The sequence below is a fragment of the Notothenia rossii genome (assembly GCF_949606895.1).
Source record: "Notothenia rossii genome assembly, chromosome: 11".
In the NCBI taxonomy this organism is placed as follows: domain Eukaryota; kingdom Metazoa; phylum Chordata; class Actinopteri; order Perciformes; family Nototheniidae; genus Notothenia; species Notothenia rossii.
In genome coordinates this window covers 52371688-52388479 of record NC_136910.1, presented here as the reverse complement: position 1 = coordinate 52388479, position 16792 = coordinate 52371688, and the positions used below count along the sequence as shown (strand labels likewise).

Genomic DNA, 16792 nt, shown 5'->3' with positions numbered 1-16792 from the left:
AGGACTATATTGATGCCTCCCTCAAGACAGGGCTTATTCGTCATTCCTCATCCCCAGCAGGGGCAGGTTTTTTTTTCGTGGGCAAAAAGGATGGGTCTCTTAGGCCCTGTATCGACTACTCACCTCTCAATGACATTACAGTTAAAAACCGGTACCCCCTCCCTCTCATCTCGTCCGCTTTCGAGCAGCTTCAGGAAGCCAAGGTTTTCACCAAATTAGACCTGCGGAACGCCTATCATTTGGTCAGGATCAGGGAGGGCGATGAATGGAAGACGGGTTTTAACACCCCTTCAGGACATTATGAATACCTGGTCATGCCGTTTGGATTGTCAAACGCTCCTGCAGTCTTCCAGGCTATGATCAACGACGTGTTGAGGGAGTTTCTGAACCGTTTCGTTTTTGTTTATCTGGACGACATTCTGATCTACTCCCCTGACCTTCACACCCACAAACAACATGTCCGCCTGGTTCTACAGAAACTGCTCCAAAATAAGTTGTTTGTCAAAGCTGAAAAGTGTGAATTTCATGTGGAAACAGTCACTTTTTTGGGCTTCATCATTTCCCCAGGTCAGGTTATGATGGACCCAGAGAAGGTTAGCGCAGTAGCCTGTTGGCCTACCCCTGACTCTCGCAAAAAAGTGCAGCAGTTTTTAGGCTTTGCTAATTTTTACAGACGTTTTGTGCGGAGCTTCAGCGCTATTGCAGCCCCTCTTCATGTCCTCACGTCCCCTCAGGTGCCTTTTGTGTGGTCTCCTCAGGCTGAGGAGGTTTTTTCTCGGCTGAAAAAGATGTTCACCACTGCCCCCATACTTACCATGCCGGATCCCACTCGCCAGTTCGTGGTGGAAGTGGATGCCTCCAACGAGGGGGTGGGAGCGGTCCTCTCCCAGCAACAACAGAAGGACAACAAACTTCACCCCTGCGCCTTCCTGTCCAGGAAGCTCTCCCCGGCAGAGAGAAATTATGACGTGGGAAACCGTGAGTTGCTGGCCGTGAAGTTAGCGTTGGAAGAGTGGAGGCATTGGTTGGAGGGAGCCGAGCATCCTTTTGTGGTCTGGACCGATCACAAGAACCTGGAGTACATCAGAAAGGCCAAAAGACTGAACTCCCGCCAGGCTAGGTGGACCTTGTTTTTCAACCGTTTTGACTTTGTTCTTTCCTACAGGCCGGGGTCTCAGAATGTCAAGCCTGACGCTCTGTCCCGTCTGTTTGACCCTGTGCCTGCAGCCAAGGAGCCGGAACCCATCATCCCATTGAACCGGGTGGTAGGAGCACTGACTTGGCCAGTAGAGAAGGAGGTAATACGTGCCAATGCTGGAGCTCCTGCACCAAGGGGTTGCCCGCCTAACCGGATTTTTGTTCAGGAGGCCGAGCGACCACAGGTGATCCACTGAGCTCACACTTCGCTGCTCACCTGTCACCCCGGAGTCAAGAGAACTATGTTCATTGTTAAACAACGTTTCTGGTGGACATCCATGGAGAAGGGGGTGAAGGAGTATGTGGAGGCGTGCCCTATCTGCGCTCGAAACAAGACCTCTTCCAGGTCGCGAATAGGGTTATTACAACCACTCCCTATTCCCAACAGGCCCTGGTCAGAGATCTCCATGGACTTCGTCACTGGCCTGCCCCTCTCTAGAGGTAAAACCACAGTTCTCACGGTAGTGGACAGATTTTCCAAAATGACACATTTCATTGCTCTGCCAAAGATGCCCTCAGCTAAGGAAACGGCGGAGGTCATGATGCAGAATGTGTTTCGGCTTCATGGTTTCCCTAAGGATATTGTCTCCGACCGGGGCCCCCAGTTTGTGTCACGCTTCTGGAAGGAGTTCTGCAGCCTCATCGGTGCCACGGTCAGTCTCTCGTCTGGATATCATCCGGAGTCTAACGGCCAGACAGAGCGCCTAAATCAAGAACTGGAGACCTGCCTGCGCTGCCTGGTGTCCCAGAATCCATCCTCCTGGAGCGAGCACCTCACCTGGGTTGAGTATGCACACAACATCCTCCCTACTTCTGCCACGGGCCTGTCCCCGTTTCACTGTGTTTATGGCTACCAGCCGCCACTGTTCCCAGCCACGGAGAGGGAGGTCACGGTCCCGTCTGCCCACGCTCTGGTCAGGCGTTGTCGGCGCGTGTGGGCTGCGGCTAGGAAGATACTCTGCAGGAATTCACAACTGGTTAAAAGAGCAGCAGACCGAAAACGCCGACCAGCCCCTGTATACCAGCCAGGCCAAAAAGTCTGGCTCTCTACACGAGACCTTCCCCTCCACGTACTCTCCCGAAAACTGGCTCCCCGGTTTGTGGGTCCTTTTCCCATCACCAAGGTCATAAACCCAGTCTCAGTGAGACTACGGCTTCCCAGGGCCATGAAGGTACATCCCACCTTCCATGTAGGGAAATTAAAACCATTGAAGGAGAGCGCTATGGTTCCCACCGTCAAACCCCCCCCGCCCCCCCGGATGATCGATGGAGGTCCGGTTTACACGGTCAAGTCACTATTGGCTAGTCGGAAAAGGGGTAGAGGGCGACAGTTACTGGTTGACTGGAAGGGTTATGGTCCTGAGGAGCGGCAATGGATTCCTTCCCGCTTCATCGTGGACAAAAGCCTCATTGAGGATTTTGACCGCCTCAACTCAGAGGAGCCTGGGCCGTCAGGAGCCGTCCCTAGAAGGGGGGGTACTGTCATGTCCAAGAAACTTATTGTGAAAGTTTATTCTTTATGTTAGAGTTGTCATGTCCCTTTGTCTTGTGCTTTATGTCTATACCCTTAATTATTTCTTCCTCTCATTTCAGGCCTCCACGCTCCCCGCCCCTTTTCTGTCTCCTGCGTCCTTGATTATTTTCCCCGCCCTGATTGTTTCCAACTGTGTCCCCTTTACCTGTGTATATATTGTGTTAGCTCCCTCCTGTTAATTGTCAGTTCGTTGTCTCTCGAAGACCACGTATCGGCTTACCTCACGGACCTGTTCACGGACCTTTCACGGACCTATGCTATAGATCGCATTATAGTTTTCCTCGAAAGAGTGGTTTTGTTTTCCTTGTTTTATTACTGTGCAAATTCCAGTAAAGTCTTTATTTTGAAACGCTATCTGAGTCTGAGTTTTGAGTCGTGCAATTGAGTTCATGCCTCATTGTTCTCCCCTTGACAGTATGATACAGTGATGTCCGGTCTGGGAGTTGCTGCCACTCGTCTTTTTGGTTTACAACTTTTAAAAAGCCCGTTTTTATTTTATAAAAATGAATTCCTGAAAAAAAAAAAGTCCTGTTAAGCATTGTGTTGCATCTAGCTCAACCGGCTCGGGTCACCTGTGGTTGTTGTCGTGATGGGAAAGGAGGAAACAGATAGCCTTGCTGTTTTTAAAGTAAAATCCACACCTATGAACTTCAAGTTCACTCATAATCATGTTTAATTAATGGTCCTTACGACCCTGAATCCTAAAGATTGTTATGAGGAATGGACATCGAAGGAAAAGCCATACATTTGTCATCATACTGCTTTTTCTAAATAATCACTATCAGCCAACTGTTGAGTAACCTGAGGTATCAACAAAAGAACAAACACAACCGCCATTTTACCTGCAGCCAAACATGATGAAGCCAAAGTGAGAAACAAACATATACAATCACATAACAGCAGATTCCGCTAAACTCAAACTCAAGGTTTATATTAACCCATATAAAACATTCAGAAAAAAACAGCTTGAAAAGTAACTTATATAGTTTCTAGTTAAACATGTAAAAGAATCACAGTTTAGGTAATAATTCACATTTTACAGGGTAAAATTGCTCCGACAACCCAATGGTTTCGTCACAGTTATAAACGAGGCAATTGTGGTGATTTCAGTATTATTATTACTTTGTAGGTTCAGTCACTTATTACATTAAATATTATATTATATTCATACCAGTCCAATCAGGGGACATGACAGCTGTAGGCACTTGTGTATAAAGCTGTAGATTGATATAAGCAACTTCAGTAACACTAAGAAAAAGAAGGGGTAATTTAAGGTTCAGGTTTTCAGAAGAGCCCACAAACAGGTCCATCCTCCTTTCATTTATTACATGTGACAGTTAAAACATCAAATCCAGGCCTCCCTTCCCTGACACCTCTGATTAATGTCAACCCTGGTCTGACCTGACATCTTCTTCGCTGATCTCTCCTCCTGTGGTTCAGGGGGGTCAAAAGTCCAAAGTGTTGCGCTGGTGTTGCAGCTGCGGGCTGTTCTCGCTGTAGAACTGACTGAACCAGCGCCGGTGCTTCTGGATGGCTGAGTCCTCCTTCACGAGGAGAGGTTTGGAAATGTACTTCTTATTGTTCCAGATCATTACGTCCCGCTCAAACTAGACAAAACAAGACAGGTCGAGCAAGGTCAATGGACAGAGTTGTGAATAGGGATTTCAAAAAGCTGTGACAAAGACAAACATTGACTGAATATGGACCAGCCATGACGCTTGTATAGTGTTTCTCTTTGTGAGAATGTGTCTGTAGCAGGTAAGGAAAGGGGGGTTTCAGTACCTCGCAAGGTGTTTATATTTCTGTCTGTTTGTGTGTAGACAGATTTTGTCAAAGAGGTAACCATGCAAAATGCAGTCACCAACCAAGCGTGTTTAGTTAAGACCAAATGGAGATTGTATTTGAAGATGGGTGTGATGTAAGCAAGAAAGGTGAAGGAGCCATTAGCCTCCTCACAATGCTGCTGTGACTGATGTGAGCTTTATTAGACACCTACGGAAGAGGAGGGGCCACATGTGAACAATTTCTTGACATCTGACAAACAGTTTTTGAGTTATGAGAATAAAGTCAGTAGTCAAATCTGACTTTTTTCTCAGAGCTCATAATAAATTCCACATATGGACCTAATCCTCTCCTTTTGTATTTACTCCCAGCACTTTCTACACTGAACAAAAATATAAATGCAACACTTTAGTTTTTGCTCCCATTTTTCATGAGATGAACTCAAAGATCTAAAACATTTTCTATATACACAAAATAACCATTTCTCTCAAATATTGTTCACAAATCTGAAAGAATCTGTGATAGTGAGCACTTCTCCTTTGCCGAGATAATCCATCCCACCTCACAGGTGTGGCATATCAAGATGCTGATTAGACAGCATGATTATTGCACAGGTGTGCCTTAGGCTGGCCACAATAAAAGGCCACTCTGAAACGTGCAGTTTTGCTTTATTGGGGGGGTCTGGGGGGGTCCGAAAACCAGTCAGTATCTGGTGTGAGGGGTAGGGTTAGGGTTAGGGTTAGGGTTAGGGTAATGTTGTGAATCGAGTGGCCCATGGTGGTGGTGGGGTTATGGTATGGGCAGGCGTATGTTATGGACGACGAACACAGGCCACTCGATTCACAACATTACCCTAACCCTAACCCTAACCCTAACCCTAACCCTAACCCTCACACCAGATACTGACTGGTTTTCGGACCCCCCCAGACCCCCTCAATAAAGCAAAAATGCACGTTTCAGAGTGGCCTTTTATTGTGGCCAGCCTAAGGCACACCTGTGCAATAATCATGCTGTCTAATCAGCATCTTGATATGCCACACCTGTGAGGTGTGATGACGTATCTCGGCAAAGGAGAAGTGCTCACTATCACAGATCTTTTCAGATTTGTGAACAATATTTGAGAGAAATGGTTATTTTGTGTATATAGAAAATGTTTTAGATCTTTGACTTCATCTCATGAAAAATGGGAGCAAAAACAAAAGTGTTGCATTTATATTTTTGTTCAGTGTATATAATCACAATTTTTTCTGTTGACCGTTTTGTCCGTAGTTACTATGTTTTGATTTTGTTTATTAAATATCCTTAAAACTATATTGCTTCAATATGGACTTTCTTTTTCGAAAGCGCGTCACAGTTTATAGCCAAGTTTAGCCTCTCGGCGACTCAATTGTAACTGGGGATTGAGCCGCCACACTACTTCTTGTGACCTTACCCAGACCACACTCATTTTTAAACGAAACCTACGTTTTGATTTAACTACCAACCTGTAAAGTTTTATGACATTTTCTTGTACAATTGAGATACATCGTAAAGACGAAACCACAGAGAGAAAAATAGACACCCATCTTAGTACTGTAAAACCTCCTCAGTGATAGTTCCTGCTACAATGGCTGTCTCCAGAAAACACATTTTGCCAGGATAACGCAAGACTCAATTTGTTTGACCAGTAGTTACAGGTTTGTTTGATAACTTCATACGTCACATTAGGAACATGTTGGTGTTGGCTCCCAGCACTTGATAATCAGCAGGTGGCACATTTTCAGAAGATTTGAAACAGAACAGACTCTCGCTTTCACATAATGACAAGACAGCCATCTGTAATTGTTTCCTGTCTCATTGCAGGATTTGATTTATTATAATTTATCAGCAGGGTTTTCTGTTTGAAGTGTTGTTGATTAAATGTCACGCCACATTTACTCCATCAGCTGCTAGGATTTGGCATTTCAGCCCACCTCTTGAAATGTTCTCCACAATTGTGCTGTGTGAGTACCACATGACAACATTTGTTGCAAGATTAAAACATGATATATATATATTTATTCTCATGATTTAAAGTGGCTTGCAATTAACAATTGAGTATGGCTTTTTGTTAAATACAAATATATTGTTTTATCTGTTCTCCTCTCATATTGCATTAGTATAGACAAATATCAACTGATAACCACCCAACTAAAGCATCTACTGATCCACTCCACCTATTTGGAAATGGGCCCTATTCTGCTCATTGTCAGGTTCATATTTGAATGTTGTGCCTCTACTGTGAAATGTTTTTATGCTTTAATGTTATTTTTATAGCTTTTTATGTTTATTTTTCTCATACTGCCTGTGTCTAAAACCATAGCCCAGTCCGCTCTGATTGGTTAGCTGGCCTGCTATGTTGTGATTGGTTAATCACTTAAAGAAGTCCCGCCCCTTAGCTTATCACGTACAATGTGATGGAGCGCTAGCCAATAGAAGTGCAAGTGTTACATAGTGATGTCACTATGTCCCTTAAGTAAACAAAGGAGGGAGCTTTCAGATTGTAGCCTTTGCAGGCCATTTACATGCACGAAAAAACCATACAGCACACTACAGGGAAAACCCCCAATATGGCCCTTTTAAGGTGACATCATTTTGCATAGCTGAACAGCAAAGACAAAAAAAATCTTTGTGCTAAAATGCTAATGACTCCCCCACTGAAGAGGGCTTTGAATCAGCTTTGTGTAGGAGGAAGAATTAAATGTTCAATGTTCAAGTCAGGTCATGTAATCAGTTGTCTTTTGAGGTGCAAACACAATCACCAACATATTAGTTTTCCTTTCATTTAAAACCATGACTGTGTTTTTTCACTTCACTACACAGCTAATTATCGAGTTTAATGAGGGCTATTTACACCTTTCTCTGTGAATGTGTGGTGTTACTTTTGGTGGCAGTGACGAGGCAGGATTAAATCATAGGCGGAGTGAGAGGCAAGAGCACACACTGATCACATCACATTATTGACATCCCGAACTATAAACTTATTAACAATATTCTAAATGCACATCATTCATGCATATCGTTAGATTTGATGTGTACTCCAAGACTCTTATAACATAGCAGCATAGAGCACATTACCGACTATATAGCATTCATAGTTAGAGGTGAGTGTGTGCTGTACCTGAATGGACTCCGCTTTCAGGATGAATTTGGGCACCAGAGGAGGGATATTTGACTGGTAGAAGATGGTGTGAGTGACAAACTGCAACAGAGGCTCCACTGGAGTCACACACTGCAGGATAACACCCCGGCCCAAGAAACTGTGTTCAATCAGCAGAAACACCACTCCTGGACCCACCTGGAACACATGTGTGATCATTGCAACTGAGTAAACAAGATCAATTAAAGGCACAGACTGCATAGTAATTGCTATTGTTACATGCAAAGCTAAAGCATTTTCAGTACCAGGGTATATGCAGGAATCCTGAAGTCAAATGTAAGACCTTTTAAGACCTTTTTTAAAACCCTTTCCATACATTTTAAGACCTCATCGCCACTTGGAGTTTTAACCGGTTACCTTGGCGACACACTTTACCTCACATTGACTATATACAGTGTTGATTGTCCTTCCTCCTTATCTTCCAACCATTTGGACGCAAACTTGCATTTCCCCATAACGATGTTGTTTAGCAACCGGCATAAACGGACCTTCGTGCACTATCAAGCAGTGAGCGTGTGATGTCCTGTTCAGATGACGTCAAACCCAACGGGATGCCATAAATAAACTACACAGAATCACACTACACACCTACGCAATGATTACATTCAGGCAGACTGTAGAATATAACCTCTTTGGACAATTTATATACTTATTGGAAACAAGCTACAAAACGTAATACCTTGGGAAATGCCGTTTAATACTTTTTAATAGCCTTCATTTTCGCTAAATTGATTTATCAGCTTTTAATACTTTTTAAGACCCCGCTGACGCCCTGAGTACTTATTTGGTATTCAGGCCACTGATGTTTTACATTTTGTTATAACACGCACTGTTCAGGTCCTTTGGGCTCTTTTCACGAACACTTAAAGGTTGCAAATACTTCACAAAAGCCAGAAACCATGTTCATTTGAACTCTTCATCTATATTTAAAAGCCATTTAAGGAATCTCAGTTTAGTTTTCTTGAGTTGAGGTGCAGTTCAGTAGATGTTTTTATCTGAAACATAATCAATGTGGGTGGAATCAATTTGAATTTTAATCAAATCGCTGAGAGGTTTAATGATTATGCTGTCAGTAGAATTAAAATGTTTGTACTGTACCTGTCTGGCCAAAACACAGACATCCAGCAGATGCCAGGTGCTTCCAAAGACAGTAAGAGCATGTTTCACCAACATCTGAGAACAATGCTTGTTGGGCTCTGCCTCTGGCTCCCATTGAACCTTGAATAAACACACACATACATGTAGCCAAAGTAAACACAATGGCATTTAAACACAGGAATACACTACTCAGAAGTACTTCATCCTCCAAAAATAAATGTATTCTGTACAGTCTGAGAAGCATCAACACGATTGAAGAGTGTGTCGAACACTTTTGAATGTGTAGAAGTGATGTGGCATCCTTAAAACGTTGAAGATTGTTAAAGGTGTGAGATCCTTACCTTCCAGTCATGCCGCAGGAATGCCCAGGTTTTGCTGTTGGTGCATCGCAGATCTACTCCGCTGACAATGGCCGGCGTGTGAAGGTGACCGAGGTGAGCGATGTCTGCTGCATTTTCAGGAATCTCCTACAGTTGGAAAACCATGAACCATTCTTGTGAACATTTTTGAAAGTTTGTTAACAGAAGAAAAGCCCCTTCTCTGCCATGGGAATTTTATATTTCATTTATATGTCAAATATGTCATTATATGTTATTTATTATTTATATTATAAAATATATATTTGTAATAATTTCGTTTTTGGGAGAAGGAGTGGGATTAAATAAGTGTAAACTTCTTCCCACCCCTTTTCGGATGTGTAATTACCGTAAATAGATTATTTGTTTATACATAACTTACAATAAGTAATATTTTTGTATATCAATTTGACACTGCTTAATTTTGTATATGATAATAATTCTCATGTTACATTTTTGTATTATTGTTTTACACATTCGAAATAAATCTAATCAAATCAACAAAAACAAAAAGGTAGAATCGTCAAGTAAACAGTTGAGACACCAAGGTGAAAGAAAAACACCTAATAAATTAGTTTCTATTTAAAATACTCTAAATCCTATTCATGTAAGTAACAACACATCCACCCACATATGCACCTACTTGTATGTGAGCGTTGATGAAGTGTTCAGTTCTCCCCCGGTACACCCACTCGCCCGTTGTGATTTCCTGCTGCTCTGGGACCAGCCACTGAGGATCTTCTCCGTCGCAGTGAAACCAAACCAGAACCTGCCCGTTGAGCTCACAGCTGGGCCAGATGCGCACCTTGGCAAATTCTGGCACTGAACGACAAACCAAAGCCAAATACAGTCTCTTTAATCAACATGTGATCTCTAAATCTGTAAATTAAATGCAAAAATACCCATATGAATCTAGATATTTTTTTGGGTCCCTCAACCTTTCTGCTGGCACTAACTGTAGGCCCAATTTCTTAGATTTTACACCCAGCACACAGACCAAAATGTAAGGGTTAGACATACTGTAAGACGTCTGTCTCAGGATGTCCTATAGCACCCCCCTCAGGACATGTAGCACTACCCAATCGCAAGGCCTTTAACTATTATTCTCTCTAGAAACAGTAATGCATGGTTAAATGAAATGCATTTTATTTTAAGACAATGAAAGCTAAAATAGAACCAATTAAGGCCCCATAGAACTGAGACATTGCAAGTCATTTTTAATTATACACGAAACATGTTTCTTGTATGATAAATAATTCCTACCTTTTTCTGCGTAGGGGATTTTCACACACTTGCCATCCGTTCCCCGAAACTGCCATCCATGAAACGGGCACTCGATGCAGTTCCCCACCACCTGCCCCCCCACAGCCAGGTTGGCCCCCAGGTGAGGGCAGTAGGCATCGACAACGTAGGCCTCGCCATCCTGGCCCCGAAACACTGCTACCTGCTCACCTACAGTCATTCATGGGGTTAGGTACACACATTTAAATGAATGAGCTGCCACTCATTAGAATTCAATGGTAATATTATAAAATGTAGGATATAGGATTGTGCAAATATTTTTACGATTGTTGATTTTTGGGCGATTTTTGTCATTTTATTTAGCTAATTTAATGGTTTGCTAATATATTGGACATATGCAAAAATATATAAAACATATTGCCCAACCCTACGATGGTATGAAGTTAAGTATAAATTATTTTAAAGACGTATAGTATGGATGAGGCTATATAAAAGATAACTTCTTGGGCAAATTAATGAGAGGAGGTTAATTAGAGGCAATATATGTAAAGACTCTTATAATAAGGTTACTCTAATTATTTTTATTGAGCCTGTTCTTTTAGAAGCGACTGGCAAACAGAGATAGTGTAGACTTGCTTTGTCACTGTGTGGAGGCAAACCTCAGAAGCACACAGCGACTGCTGTTTTAAAATGATAGAATTGGCTGTCACAAGCGAACTGGTCCCGAATACATTTTATTTAGAAATATATAGAGCACAGCCCAATTCTGAATTAAGTGTTGCAGTGATTCGATTTTTTTAATTATGTGTGCCTTGTTGGCAATTTAAAAAATGGCTTCATCAATAATGAAAACCCCCGAGCAGAATTGAAAAATGTGTGTAATTATTAAAATGGCTTTTGTTCTGTCTGTAGCAAATGCAACTATTGTGTTGGTTGGGCTAGGTGTGCATTAATTTTCAAATTCAATACATAGTAGCTTTAAACATAATTAATTTAGGTCACTTCAAATGCTTATTTTGCCTATTGCCACCCTCATTCAACTGTTAGCTAAATGTTACGTCAAATTTGTCTACAAGGATGGATTTAGCACGGTGCGTGCTCAGATGAATCTGTGCACATTAACACAGCGCGTTACGATCTCTTCCTCTTGTGTCTCCTGTTTTTGCCTTGACCTTTGGCTGACCTACAGTCTTCAGATTTCTCCCAGAATTAGCTCAGGCCGAGTCAGTTTAGTCAAGAGTAACCCACTGGCAGAACTGAACCACAGCGCAATGTATCGGAGCAGCAAAGGGCAAAATAAGCGGAATTTAATACATGATGCAAATGGATGACTGCACAGAAAGGTTAAGAGCAAGGTGCTGCAGTCATTCACAGCAGGATGCAGATCCTGGGGCAGCTAATTTTGGATCCTGTACAAATGATTATGGAACAGTAAATTGGAGGGGGGGTACTGAAAGGGACAAGGTGGGTTGAAGGGGACCAGAGCATGTACAATTATTTACTAAGAGGTTGTCTAATACAGAGCCTGTACTGTGTAATTACTGTTTTATAGGAGTCCATTATCTCCACCACCTTGGTAACAGTTGATCCCCATCACAGATCTAGTGTGCAGGAGCTTTAAAAACCGGTGTGTTACACTAGTGTTTGCTGAAAATCTGATATAAAGAGAAGCCAACAAGTCAAAAAATGATCAAGATCCTTAAAATGTGCATCAATATTAAAGTTTTCACATGTCAAAATGTTACATATTTGACATTTGTTTGTGTTCTTTTAAATCCTAAATCTATTGAAATGTATATTCTCTTTTTCAAAAGCATGACAATTCATTCTTGCGTCAGAAGATTAATCGTCATGATACTGAGCATAACCACTGCACATTAAAACATCATCAGAAACAAAGTTGACAGCAGCTTTAAATGATTGGGTCTATTCATCTTTTGTGTCGGTGGTCAACGAAAAGTGAATTCTCTGGTAACAGCTTCTCAAATGTGGGGATGTGCTACTTTTTCTCAGTTTGATTATTAGATAACATATACGATTATTTTAAGCGAAGCTGTATGCTAATCCACTTTGCAAGAGCAGGTGTCTCTTTTCACTAGTGGATATGTTTCTCGGGTAGGAAACCTTTCATATACTGTTTGTTTATTTATGGTGGGTGATTTGACAGAAGCATGAAAGCTCCACACCCTCTTTGAAACCGTTTTGAATTCAAACGCAAAGAAACTCTCTGAAGAGATCAAACAGTCCCACCGCATAGCAACACAGGAATAACTTATCTAAAACGGGAAGCACAAATAAGGTGCTTCAATGAAAATATTCTAAAATAAATCACATAGGTATCGTTGTTGGAAACAAATTTACTTGGAACAGAGTTTATGCATATCAAGAAGGTATAGGAGTTTTTATATGTTACATCTGGGTCAGAAATCTGTTTCTGATGGAAACCAAGCGACAAGAGGAATCGAACAGGAACCCAACCTAAGGAAGGTTTAGAGAGAATTCAACAGGATAAAAAGAAGGAGTCTCCATCCCCACGTCCTCTATCCTTCACACCCAAAACCCCCTCCAACCCATCCCATTCACCCTTTCAGCCTCCCCCTCTTGATGTAGGCGTTGCTAAGGAAAGAGATCTATAGCTACAGTAAATATAAAGAAGACACATTTTTCTAAAACGTCCCAAATGTCAGAAAAACTGAAAAAATAAAAGGCTATCGGAAAAAGTAATACATCAGAAAAAATATCTTGTCCTAAAAGAAAACTTAACATGTCACTCAGTCACTGTTGGGCAGGTAAGGCTGAATTAAGACCATCAGGTCCAGCTGGATACAATGGATCTACTGTTATTACAGCAAAGAGAACAGTTGCCAAGCAGACAGCCAAAAGTAGAAAAATACTTGTTTTAGAGTGAAACCAAATCTAAGCAAATCAGATAATATTTAAAGCACTCAATGCTTGTCTGAACATGGGTTTTCTCTAATTAATGAGGTAAAACAATAGTGATTGAATCAATGGCTTACTGATAGTATTCAAATATTTGCAGTATTACGATCTGTGGCTACATTCTCTGAAAAAAGGCATTATTGTGTTACTGAAATGCTAATGATACTGCAGCAGCTCCACAGTAAAGCATTTCATCAGCAAAACACAAGTTGTTTTGTGGCCTATATGTGAAAACATGAGTACAGAAACACATTATTCAGGAATTAGCAGATTGATTTATAATACAAAAATAATTGTAAGATGTCACCTTGCTTCCATTACGAAATGATTTAATAAACACTCCCATTTCAACGACACTTGGAACCTGATCGCTTAACTACACAAACAAAGATGGTAAGCCATTGTGTTCTGAATGTATACTTTAAAATCTAAAAAACTGTGTAATATGAGCTTCTCTCCATGCATATCCTGGCAACTTGGCGCAATACAAAGCTATTTGACAACAGAAACCAGGTGAACAGACGAATAAATATCTGAGTGGTAGAAATGCAATAAAGTTTTAAGAACTTTAAACTTTAAAGTAAGAAAAGCTGCATTTTCTGTATTGACAATTGCTACTCTTACAATTTACTTGAGGTAATGAATCATAATCATTAAAAAATAAGAATTGAAGTAAAATAATCATAAGGGCGCTTTTTAGTCTAATCTTTCCGCAACTATGGGTTAAATGCAGTGTCAAAATGTCACTGTTGTGAAGTGATTTCCTCTCTGGGTTCACACCGGGTAAACACACTCGTCTGCATCTCACATCTCTGATGCCTCATGTAAAAAGGGGGCAGTGTCAGCATATTCATAACCTGCCCCACTGCTGAGCCCAGACGTGTATCTATCTCATCTTACTTGATCCCTTAGTCCAAAATGTTGGTGCTATAGGAGAACCTCTTAATTCTAGTCAATTGTGTTCGATGATGGTTAGCCACTTGTGGTCATATTTTTATTGCATCTACATGTAATTTAAAAGCATCACACACTATAATAATACGGAAGCAGGTATTTTTTCAGAGTTTGAGCAATCTAGCTTTTCATAACTTGTGTATCAGTCACTTACACACTTTCTAAAGATGTTAACAGAAGAGTTTGTTCCTATATGATATGTAGCCTGATTTATTATTATATCTTTACTTTGTAGGCTTATATTGTAATATTAATAACTACAAATATGGCAAGATTTGTGTTGTTTTTCTTATCAGATTTATGGAATGATACAAAGAGATATTTCAAATTCCCTCTCAAAAGGATTCAATCATTTTGAACTTGACTTGATCTCAGACTTCTGTTGCAAAAAAGCTATTCAATTAGAAAAATATTAGATAAGATATAAGTCTAACTTGCATGTTCAAACGTAGAAATTGCTTAATGAAAGTAACCAAATGAAGCGTCATGGTTATGGCCAACCTTGTTTACACTACTCTTAAGTGGCCTATTTATTATGTAACCTGCAAGTAATTCTTCCAGCCTACCTAGCACCGTGACACTCCTGACCTCTCCCCTCCGCAGCATACGTGAGTCCAGCACCCGGTACCAGCCGTTCGGATACACCGGGGGCAGGTCTCCGGTTCTCCTCCTGCGGCGGACCTCGTTTGCAGCCTGGGCTTTCGAGCGACCGTTCTCGACTATGTATCCCACATCGTCCGGCCCCCTCAGCAGCTCCAGGGGACCGAAGAGGAACCCGTGCAGCCAGCCGAGGGTGAAGAGGGAACCCCCGGCGATGAGGCACACCACAGCCCGTGCGAGCAGCCCTGTTTCCCGCCATACCGGGTACCAGGAGTCCAGCGGGTCTCCAATTTTTATGATAAACCCCGCAGCTACTCCAAGCCCAAAAATAACTGACAACTTCCCTGGGGACATGCTCTTACTGCAGGTACTGTCTCTGCTAGTATATCTCTGTCAGTTTGTTTAATCTGACAGAAAGCCACACCTAGTGTTGGCATTGAGTTTAATTTTGATTTTTCCGCCCCCTCTTTTGTCTCTGCTGCTATCAGCCTGACTGGATTTAGACTTGCTAATTAGATTACCGATGACCAGATCAGTTGGGTTGCTAAAGTTTTCAAAATAAAAGCACTGAGACTGTCTGATCCTGTGGCCTTTCTTTTTTTACTTTCACTTGTTACACATACACATACTTTCAGGCTGCATAAGTGATCATACTTTCCCTGTCAAACCATGAGAGTAACATTGATACCATGAATTTAATGTTCTGAATGGGCCTCATGTAACACAAATATTCACATTAAAAAGTTATTGTCACCTCAACACTATTTGTTCTATCTGGATATTTACATTATAAGATAGGAAGACGATCCTGTATTCTTGAGATGTCAAACCATAAAAAACCAGCCATGGGTGTTCACATACTTTCGAGTGTAATGTCATTGTTATTCAAGTGTAAATAAGGTGTATAGGGCAATGTTGTAGTATGCTTATAATCATGTTAATTGGTATTACTAATCATAAGTTGTATGCTTTATCTTTTTTAATTCAAGTGCTTTTTATTATTTATATATTTCATAAGTTGAATGTGTTCTTAGCTATTTTGGTCAGTCTGTATAATTAACCTGTAATGTGACAAAGCCTGACTCCTGAGCTGCATGCGCCCTCTTGGCTGTAATCGGTAATGCTCTTAACTGCACTCTTATGTAAAAGTTGCTTCACAAGCCTATGTGCGGGTTGATAGGCATTGGACATAACCAAGAAAAATGCCATATAAAACGAGGCTTCTTATTATCTGTTTAGCTAGGGTTTAAAAGAGTCTGATTTACTGATTAGGTGATGTTGATTGGTGTGGTTTGTAGAATTCTACTGGGTGCTGCAGTTGTTGGGACAGTAATAAATCCTGCAATGATTTAAAAGGCTTTCTAAACGCTACTGGAAGTCATCAGTGTGGTTAACTGCTGCAGGTGTTGTACAGATATCTTCCTGCAGGGAAGAGCATCTGCCCCACATGGGAGTGAGCACAGCTAAAGAGAAAAACAACAGGACATTATTGTGATTTCTAAGGCACATTCATATACTGTTTTTAAACCATTAATCATCTTGTAGAGTTGATAAATAGGTCTGTAGTGCGTCATCAATGTTTTATTGGGCCTAGCTGCTCCAATTTTTATCTCTTGTTTTAATTGTTCAAGGTTACAGAAGACTGAGGAGCAACCACTACAGGTTACAATTTAAACAAAATATGATATTAATCTCCCTGTCAGATTTGGGGAAGGCCTTGTAATCACTCTCATGTGGAGCACTGTCTGCTCAAACATTGTGACAAATAAAGTGGACTAGGTTGTGGAGTTTTTGGAGTTTGCTGTGTTTTCCTCCTTTTTTTACCATCTCCTCACCTGTTTTTAATCAGCATCTTAAGCCCTTCGCTGCTCTCATGGTTTTGTTGTGTTCCTTGTCTGTGATTGGCAATGT

The 16792-nt window shown here is 41.3% G+C and overlaps 1 protein-coding gene across 1 annotated transcript; it reads right to left on the bottom strand.

The window, feature by feature from the left end:
- Positions 1-2202: 2202 nt before the first annotated feature.
- Positions 2203-16629, bottom strand: LOC307023780 (cholesterol 7-desaturase nvd). Its single transcript, XM_079657350.1, has 7 exons — positions 14848-16629; positions 10409-10597; positions 9789-9967; positions 9131-9256; positions 8790-8909; positions 7653-7829; positions 2203-4338 (listed from the first exon to the last, which is right to left on the bottom strand). Exons 1-7 carry the CDS (start codon positions 15233-15235, stop codon positions 4177-4179), a joined length of 1341 nt encoding a protein of 446 aa, XP_079513476.1. The 5' UTR covers positions 15236-16629; the 3' UTR covers positions 2203-4176.
- Positions 16630-16792: the final 163 nt, after the last annotated feature.